We start from the raw sequence: 10,495 nt of genomic DNA, 5'->3' as shown, positions 1-10,495 counted from the left end.
ATGACGTTGACGTGGAACAAGGACAGGATGAACCTCCACCCGCGTCATCTTGCCACGTCAGATTGTTAATTCATTTACTGCAGGGTAAAATTCCACGTCAGCGGGTCAACCTCTTCCATGTTAAAAAGAGGGACGGTACCCAAAACCTACCAAGAGATTTTTCAAGTTTTGGATTAACCTTAGCCGTTTAAATTTCGGCCGTTGATGCCATTCAATTTAAAGATTCTTGTGGGGCCGTTTAGGTGGGGTCCATTCTTTTTGAAAGGTTTTGGGTGTCATCCATCTTGACGATGAGCGATTAGTCTGAACCCTGCCCGTTTAGGGCAGGATGGAGGAAATGAAACGGGGAATGGGTTGGAGATAGAGGTGAAAATTAAAACTCGTGCGGGATGAAGATGGGGATGAACTTACTCTTGCCCCCATCCCGCCCCGCTCACTGACTGGGTCATCGTGGGCTCACTACAACAAAGCAGTAGATTAGCGACGACCACATTCCGTCGCTAATCCATCGCTAACATAGTTAGCAACGGATTAGCGACAACGAAGCGACAGTATGCTTACGTCGCGAATATTTCGACGCTAACTGGCGACGAAATTATTCTGTCGCCAGGTCCGTCGCTAATTGCGACGGAATAACGAGCGCTATATTTCGTCGCCAATCCGCCGGTGCTAAACGGCGACCACGGCTTGGCGACGGATTTACTTCCGTCGCTATGCCGTCGCTAGATTAATATGAATAGCGACGGATGGTTCCGTCGCAAACACAAAAAAAAATTAAAAAAAATTATTTGAAAATTAAATACCGAGAACTGTACAATTTCTATTTCCTGTACAATTTATATTTCCTGTAAATAAAAAACAAACCACACAAAAAAATTCATATAACAAGAATCTACAACAATTAATCGTTCCACCTTAAAATTAAGAAGTTTAATTATTTACAATTAAACAATTACAATTAGGAAAAATAAAAAAAATAGAACTTCTTTGACACAGTCCTCTAATCATCGCCAAGATTTTGTGCGTCTTCTTGTTCATTGTCTTTATCTGTCCCTTCAGCTCCACTACGCTGATTATCGCTAGCAGCCTACACAAGAAAAGAACAGTCAGTATTGATAAATAAAATATAATGAAATAAATTACACACTATATGTGATTTTATCATGTGCTCATGTGTGATCTAAGCCAATAAAAAAACTCTATATGTGATTCTATCATGCTCATATGTGCTCTAAGGCAGACAAAAAGTTATATATATATATATATATATATATATATATATATATATATATATATATATATATATATATATATATATATATATATATATATATATATATATATATATATATATATATATATATATATATGTGATTCTATCATGCTCATATGTGTGCGAAGACAGTCAAAAAATCGAATATGTGATTATAGCATGTTCATATGTGTTCTAAGGCATCTAGAAAAACTCTATATGTGATTCTACCATGCTCAGATGTGCTTTAAGGCAGGCAAAAAACTATATATGTGATTCGATCATGCTCGTATGTGTGCTAAGGCAGTAAAAAATTTGAATATGTGAATATAGCATGCTCATATGTGCTCTAAGGCAGGCAAAGCAAAAAAATTTATATGTGATTCTATCATAAATGATATATAACATGTTCATATGTGTTCTAAGGCAGTAAAAAAACTCTATGTTATTATAGCATGCTCATATGTGTGCTAAGACAGTCAAAAAACTGAATATGTTATTATAATATGCTCATATGTGTTCTTAGGCAGTAAAAAAACTGAATATGTGATTATAGCATGCTCATATGTGTTCTAATGCAGTCAAAAAAACTTTATATGTGATTCTATCATGCTCATATGTGTTCTTAGGCAGGCAAAAAAACTTTATATGTGATTATAGCATGCTCATATGTGCTCTAATGCAATAAAAAAACTCTATATGTTATTATAGCATGCTCATATGTGCTCTAAGGCAGTCAAAAAACTGAATATGTGATTATAACATGCTCATATGTGTTCTTAGGCAGGCAAAAAACTGAATATGTGATTCGAGCATGCTCATATGTGTTCTAATGCAGTAAAAAAAACTGAATATGTGATTCTATCATGCTCATATGTGCTCTAAGGCAGACAAAAAGTTATATATATATATATACGATTCTATCATGCTCATATGTGTGCTAAGGCAGTCAAAAAATGGAATATGTGATTATAGCATGTTCATATTGTTCTAAGGCATCTAGAAAAACTCTATATGTGATTCTACCATGCTCAGATGTGCTTTAAGGCAGGCAAAAAACTATATATGTGTGCTAAGGCAGTCAAAAAATTGAATATGTGAATATAGCATGCTCATATATGCTCTAAGGCAGGCAAAGCAAAAAATTGTATATGTGATTCTATCATAAATGATATATAGCATGTTCATATGTGTTCTAAGGCAGTAAAAAAACTCTATATGTTATTATAGCATGCTCATATGTGTGCTAAGGCAGTCAAAAAACTGAATATGTGATTATAATATGCTCATATGTGTTCTTAGGCAGTCAAAAAACTGAATATGTGATTATAGCATGCTCATATGTGTTCTAATGCAGTCAAAAAAACTTTATATGTGATTCTATCATGCTCATATGTGTTCTTAGGCAGGCAAAAAAACTTTATATGTGATTATAGCATGCTCATATGTGCTCTAATGCAATAAAAAAACTCTATATGTTATTATAGCATGCTCATATGTGCTCTAAGGCAGTCAAAAAACTGAATATATGATTATAACATGCTCATATGTGTTCTTAAGCAGTCAAAAAACTGAATATGTGATTCGATTATGCTCATATGTGTTCTAAGGCAGACAAAAAACTGAATATGTGATTATACCTGAGAGGGACCTGTAATCGAAGATCCCCTATCCTGAACAGCAGCCTTGATCTCATTTCGGAGAAAGGGGGCGACGGTGTATTGGAAGTAGTTATTCAGTGATTCATTAATGATCTCGCGTACATCATCACCGAAAAGAATAGTCGGCTGCTTGGAGCTTATGTCGGCGCAAGAAGTCGGTGAGCCGTAACTGGAAGAACCAATAACTGGTGAAGTGTTCATATTACTCCCAAACCCGAACACGCGACCTTTTTTGGGTTCACCTGCTGCAGTCACCCATGCTGTAGGATCAAATGATGGATGCTGAGTAGCGTCATCGCCATATCGCTCTACCATCTGTTGTTCGTATGCCTCCTACAAAATAATGTTTAAAGTATTCATTAATAATTAATGATAACATTATGATAACTTGCATATATATTGCAATGATTATTAATAGAATTAATACATACCGTATTTTCATTGAGCAATTGATCCTGGTAGATGTTGAAGAAGTGAATTCCTAATCTCCCGTACTACTTCTTGTGGCTCAAACCTCGTGCTGCACATGAATTGTTACATAGTAAATATCAATATAAAATATTTAAAAGATATGCAATAATTGAAAATAAAATACTTACGGTCGATTATCGATATACACTATTCAAATGAGTCATCTTGTGCCAGCCAGAGAAGACCATGTTTCCTGTGTTGGTTGTTGACTTGTGCGATCAACTGGTGTAGGTGGGTCGTGTACAGGCGCAACATCATCTGTAAAAAAATACATTAGAAATTCTCAGAATGCGCATTTGAACTAATCAAGCATCCAATTAGTTATATGATGTACCTATCACAGGAGCCCGTGAAGATGAAGGCTGAGCCTGACTACTACTGGATGAGCGACCACTATAACCTCCACGAACCATATTCTAACAAATAACATATATCATACAATACATTCAAATAATTCACATCAAGTATTACAATGCATTCAAGTCATTCACATCAAGCATTGCAATGCATTCAAATAATTCAAATCATTCACATCAAGTATTGCACTAATTCAAATCATTCGTTAATTGCATAAATTTTAATACATTCAGATAATTGAAATCATTCACATCAAGTATTACAATGCATTTGAATCATTCGTATCAAGTATTAATATACATTCAAATAAAATTTTTAATCATTCACACCAAGTATTGCAATACAACTCACATCAAGTATTACAATGCATTTAAATAGAGGTTTGTAGCATAAGATTTTGATCACTAGCTTGAGAATTCTTCCTCGTCACTAGTTTGACTTTCTTCTTCTTCTTCTTTTTCTTCTTCTTCTTCTTCTTCTTCTTCATTGTTTTCCCATCCACTTGGTACATCATTTGGATCACATTCCTCTATGAATGTTTCATTGACCAATGGAGATATGACATGCATATCATGCGCAACATCGTGACCATAAGCGAAGTCATAGACATCATCTGATTGATAGTAATCACTGCCTTCAGCTAACTCATCAGCATCTCTAAGTAAATCATAAAATCTACTAGATGCATCGTTTGGTGATTCTTCATCTATGGCAGTTCTTACATCACTAAAACTCATAGCAGAACCCAGTTTTGTTCCTGCGGCATCAAATATCAAATTCGTATATGGATTATCGTGCACCACATTCACTCGTGCATCAAAATCGTTTCTAAATTCTTCTCCATGAAACGTCCAGTTCTGATAATCACTCACAAAACCCTTCCTGTATAGGTGATGTCTAACGCCATGGGGTTCTACAAATCGATTATTCTTACAAATCTTGCAGGGACACCTAATCCGACCTGTGGGATCTACTGTACTGACACTTGCCGTTGTAAATTCAATAAAACTGTCAACACCATCCATATATTCATGCGATAACTCATTGTCCACTATCCTACGGTACATCCATTCACGGTTTGCAGTCATTTTGTCGTATGATGTTGCGAATAGTATCCTAACCAGTTAAAAGAGAACCATCAGAATGCTATGATGAAGAAAATATCAAATTTATCATGCAATATATGATGTCATACAATCACAAGAATTATGATACATGCACTGATAACTTAATATTTTCATGTGCAAACTATTCATGACACGATACATTCATTTGAAGCATGCTTTCAGTATACAATTTCACATGGTAGACATAATCAAATTGAAAGTAACTACATGTAAGCATGGATACAATCACATCAAACATTGCAATACATTGAAATAATTCATATCAAACAAATCTCAAACATGTACCTGCAACAAACACACTTCAATATCCCACTAACTACTACCATGCCTAGCATGAACTCCGTACTCCAAAAATAAGAACACTTCCATATTCATACATTAAAATCATGCTCAGCATGATCTCCGAACTCCAACAAAGCAGTCCTAGATATCAACAACTAAGTGAGTGTGTGAACAATAAAGTGTTACATTCAATAAATTAAATAACATGTGATGCGCTTGCATCACTTACTCACCACGGGTATTTACCCGATTTGCATTGTTTTTGTCACTTACTTACCACGGGTGGCGGGGCACAAGCGAGTTCCGTTGAAAAATCTGCACAAAAAAACACTGTTTTAAAATGAAGTCACCACGGAAAAAAAACTGTTCTGGCAAGGGGTCGACTCCCCTGTTGTTCCGGCAGGGGGTCGACCCCCTTACGGAACGTAGGGGGTTAACCCCCTTACGGAACGTAGGGAGTTAACTGACCCCCTGTTCGGGCAGCGGGTCGACCCCGAGCCTGTTATGGCAGGTGGTTAACCCCCTGTCGGGGTCAACCCCCTGCCGGGGTCGACCCCCTGCCGGAAAGGCAGGGGGCAAGGGTCCTCTGCCAAAAAACGCAGGGGGTTAGCCCTCTGCAAGAAACGCAGGGGGTTAACCCTTTTCCGGAAAACGCGAGGGTTAACCCTCTACCGAAAAACGTGGGGGTTAACCCCCTCCGTTTTTCGGAAGGGGGTTAACCCCCTGCCGGAAATGGCAGGGGACGCAGGGGGTTAATCCCTTGCGTTTTCCGGCAGGGGGTTAACCCCCTGCGTGAATCGGGAGGGGGTTAACCCCCTGCCGAAAACGGCAGGGGGTTAACCCCCTGCGTGAAAACGGGAGGGGGTTAACCCCCTGCCGAAAACGGAAGGGGGTTAACCCCCTGCCAGAAACGGCAGGGGGTTAACCCCCTGCGTGAAAATGGGGGTTAACCTCCTGCGTGAACCGGGAGGGGGTTAACCCCCTGTCGAAAATGGCAGGGGGTTAACCCCCTACGTGAAAACAGGGGTTAACCCCTTGTGTGAACCGGGAGGGGGTTAACCCCCTGCCAGAAACGGGAGGGCGTTACCTTTCTCCGGGCGGCGAACGGTGGGACGGGTGGACGGTGAGACCGGCGAACGGCGGGAGCGGGACCGGCAGACGGTGGGACCGGCGAACGGCGGGAGCGGGACCGGCGAACGGCAGGAGCGGCGAACGGCAGGAGCAGCGAAAGAAGAAAAGGAAAAGCTGCCTGGGATTAGGGTTATTCGAAAGTTAGCGACGGATTCATTCCGTCGCTAAGCCAACGTAAAATCAAATTCGCGAAAATAGCGACGGATTATATTCTATCGCCACATCCGTCGCTATTTAGCGACGGACTAGGTTCTGTCGCTAACGTCGTCGATAAATGGTGCGATCATACCGACAAAACAGTCTGTCGCAACATCCGTCTCTAATCGCCAATCCGTCGCTAACTAGCGACGGAATCTTTTCATCGCTAACGTCCGTCGCTAACAACGTATTTTCTTGTAGTGGCTGGGGTCATCGGCTAGCCGAAAAACGCAGAGGGAGAGCAACGAGAGAGAGAACGGGAGAGGGAACAAGAGGAGAACAAGAGAGGAGGTCGTCGAACGGGGCTCGTCAGAAAACACAGAGGGTGAGCAACAAGAGAGAGAACAAGAGAGGAGGTCGTCGAGCGGTGGGCGATAGGCAGGCGACAGATGAAACAGAAAGGGAAAAGGGGCTCGCATTAGGGCTTTACGAAAAAAATTAGCGACGGAACAATTTCGTCTCTACTCTGTCGCTACTTGGCGATGGAGTAGCGACGAAAAATTTCTATCGATGATCCATCGCTATAGTGCAAAGGAACTTGAGACAAAATTTTTTCATCGCTAATTATGCAAATGTTAGCGATGGATAGTTTTCTCTAGCTAATCCATCGCAAATTGGTGACGGATTATTTTTGTCTCAAACGTCTGTCACTAATTAAAGTTTTTCTTGTAGTGGTCATTGACATCTGCCAACAACATGTACCATTCAGATTACCACTCAAATTCCAAATTTTGACTATAATGAGGTTTTGTGTTCCATTTTCATATTGACCGAAAATGTATTAGGTTGATCATTAGTATTAAATTGGTCTTGCCACTTATCATGTCATTAGCAGCCCTTTGTAGATTAGATTAATGAACTGTTGGATAACTATGGATTCTTTCTTTGTTTTGGGCCTTAAAACAAGACGTGCCTCAAAATAGAAAAGAAAAATGCATGCATATCTCTCTCTCTCTCTCTCTCTCTCTCTCTCTTGTGAATGGACACCAGAGTTAACGTTTTGGAAGATGGTACCTTTGCAGTCTCTCTCATGATGTTTGTCAAGATTTACATATGTGGGCGTGGACCATTGTAGACCAATACTATTTTTCTTTTTAGCTAAGAAACCATGCATGTGCGGTGGGTCTCATGTGGTTAGCTGAAGGTTGTCTGTACCCAACATTTCCATGTGCACTTTATTTGTATGTTAACTACATCAAGTTTCTGAAGACTTGGCCGGCAAAATTTGAAGAGACCCTTGCTTGTCTCTATATATACAAATATCCAAAATCATCTTCTATTCAACTACCTCCCTCTTTTGCATTATAAATATGACCCGTGCCTTGACTAACACAAGCAAACTCATCCAACTTCTCCTTTCTTATCTAGAGTTCAGCTCTTGCTCTGGATTCCTCAAAAACAGTTACAATGGCTGCCCTTAATTACTTCCCTACAACTACACCAACTTCCTTCTTCCTCTTGTTTCTCTTGTTTGCCTTTTATCCCACTGACTCTTATGGTGACTATGGATGGCAGAGTGGCCATGCCACTTTCTATGGTGGTGGTGATGCATCTGGGACTATGGGTAAGTTTTACGTCGAATGTCGGCTTACATTGATCCTTTTGTAAGTTGAATAAGATGAATTGTCATGAGCTGTAGGACTGTTTTGGTTTCTAATGTGTGGTGATTCTTGTTGATACAGGGGGAGCTTGTGGGTATGGCAACTTGTATAGCCAGGGCTATGGCACACTCACTGCTGCACTGAGCACTGCTTTGTTCAATGATGGACTGAGCTGTGGGTCCTGTTATGAAATGAAGTGCAATGATGACCCCAGGTGGTGCCTCCCCAGCTCGATCACGGTGACGGCAACCAACTTTTGCCCGCCGAACTTCGCCTTGTCTAATGACAATGGAGGGTGGTGCAACCCTCCACTGCAACACTTTGACTTGGCTGAGCCTGCTTTCCTGCAAATTGCCCAGTACAGGGCCGGGATTGTCCCAGTAGCATTCAGAAGGTAAGAATTAGTTCTAGTCTATGTCACTGATATCACCTAAAATTTGAAACTGTCGTGATATTCTCAAATGCTCCATATTTTTTAAAATATCCCTTTTTAGCGCAATATAAACAACAAATTTTCTCCATTTTTTTTTTTTGGAGAAAACCCAAATTTTTTAAAAATATCACGGATAGATTTTCCCGAGAACAAGATTTGTGACATTGGTGTATTTTCATAAGTACTAAACCCTCTAAATCATTATGAATTTCTTGTTAACAACTCATGTTTGCTGAAAGAGAAATAAGTGGCTGATATGCTTTTGTTTGGTTGTTTTTTACAGGGTCCCATGTGTGAAGAAGGGTGGAATAAGGTTCACAATCAATGGCCACTCTTACTTCAACTTGGTCCTCATCACCAACGTTGGGGGTGCAGGGGATATCCATGCAGTGTCCATCAAGGGGTCCAGAACCGGGTGGCAGACCATGTCCAGGAACTGGGGTCAGAACTGGCAAAGCAATGCATACCTAAATGGCCAGTCCCTCTCTTTCCAAGTGACCACCAGTGATGGCAAGACTGTGACTAGCTACAATGTGGTGCCAGCCAATTGGCAATTTGGGCAGACCTTTGAGGGTGGTCAATTTTAGACAAGGATAGCATGGCACATAATTTTAAGGATTGTAGGACTGAGGCCATGAATGATGAGGATGCTTCTTAGCTCCCGCTAGGCCATGATATGAGTTTGTCATATGTGCATATGATTTTATTTTTTAATGGTAGCATTGTTTGCCCTTGAAGTTCAAAGAGGCATTAGCATTGGATGTTTGTATAATTACTGTTTTATGTAAGGCAATTGTGTTACATATATGTATACTTACCTCATGTAATATGAGAGTTATGATATGGAGGATGCAGTTATGAAAATCTATTCTCTTTTAGCATTTCACTAGGGTGGTCCTTCAATCTAGTCTATGACATTTGTTTGTTTATTGTTACCCATAGGGAATTGATTCTAAGAATATTTTTCAGAATGCAGAAGGTACACAAACAAATCTGAAGGAACTCGGAAACAGAAGGACAAAGAAATTGTATATTAAGATGCACAATAAGATGAACAGGACAAGGTAATTTTATATTAAGATGCACAATAAGTTGAACAGAACAAGTAATTTACTTCTAACATTGGAAAAGAGGAGGTGAATGTGACTGGCTATAACCTCATCAGCACAAAAGCTTGTTTTGGTGACATCTTGTGTGATACAGAGGAAACAAGCTTCGTTACCAAAATCTTCATGCTTGTAGGTGATGAGTTAATAACTCATGATTTTTCAAATGTGACCGTTGGCCAGGCTTTCGATTTGCTGTTAACTGTTCTACACAATATTAACTTGTTGAGAAGGATTTCTTCCAAAAAAGTTGTTAATATAATGCATCGAGGCTCACAAGGGCCCTGCTCATCTGGTAGAGGTGACTCGTGAACATCACCAAGATGAAGGCCATCGTGAGTTCTATACAGGCATCTCTTGCTGCAAGGTCGAAGTTGGGTGTACTCCACAGTGGAAAGAGGAAACCTCAAGGACTTTACCAACTGGATGCCTGCCAATATGCATGCGGTAGGTGATGAGGAGGCTTTTCCCTTGACCTAGCCAAAAAGTAATAATTATAATAAAATGCATTGAAGCTCGATTTGTTGAACTGGATACCTTTTTTTGCTTCTTTGCTTCTTCCCATTTTCCAAATTGTTTGTTATCATTTGTTAACGGTTACTAACTGTGAGAAACGACAACTTTCAATTTTTTCTAATTGACATATAGGCACCAAATGTAAGTTGAATTTACGTTTAGCCACCTCAGTTTTTAAATTTTAAGAAAAACACCTTTTCAAAGAATTGCTCAGATCATGACCGCCTGTGGTACTTTATGGTATCACCTAACCCTAATTGATTATTTAAACTGATACTTTTAACCTTTTCTTTGCTTTGAATTATTAAATATCACTTTTCTCTCTCTTAAAATTTAAAACTGAGGCAGTTAAAACTCAAA

At 39.6% G+C, this 10,495-nt stretch overlaps 1 protein-coding gene across 1 annotated transcript; it reads left to right on the top strand.

Moving 5' to 3' along the window:
• Positions 1-7,782: 7,782 nt before the first annotated feature.
• On the top strand, positions 7,783-9,377 carry LOC149846230 (expansin-A4-like). Its single transcript, XM_089996263.1, has 3 exons — positions 7,783-8,043; positions 8,162-8,474; positions 8,797-9,377. The coding sequence occupies exons 1-3, from the start codon at positions 7,887-7,889 to the stop codon at positions 9,098-9,100; spliced, it is 774 nt and encodes a 257-aa protein (XP_089852389.1). The 5' UTR covers positions 7,783-7,886; the 3' UTR covers positions 9,101-9,377.
• The last annotated feature ends 1,118 nt before the right edge of the window (positions 9,378-10,495 follow it).

This window comes from Nuphar pumila, chromosome 2, assembly GCF_984573655.1.
Source record: "Nuphar pumila chromosome 2, dmNupPumi1.hap1.1, whole genome shotgun sequence".
NCBI lineage: Eukaryota > Viridiplantae > Streptophyta > Magnoliopsida > Nymphaeales > Nymphaeaceae > Nuphar > Nuphar pumila.
The sequence above is the reverse complement of the archived record's forward strand: the minus strand, read 5'-3'. Positions and strand labels throughout refer to the sequence as shown.

Coding starts and splice junctions, on each gene's coding strand:
- LOC149846230 (XM_089996263.1), top strand. CDS start 7,887: ATGGCTGCCCTTAATTACTTCCCTACAACTACACCAACTTCCTTCTTC. Junction 8,044..8,161: donor TGATGCATCTGGGACTATGG/GTAAGTTTTACG, acceptor TTGTTGATACAG/GGGGAGCTTGTGGGTATGGC. Junction 8,475..8,796: donor GTCCCAGTAGCATTCAGAAG/GTAAGAATTAGT, acceptor TGTTTTTTACAG/GGTCCCATGTGTGAAGAAGG.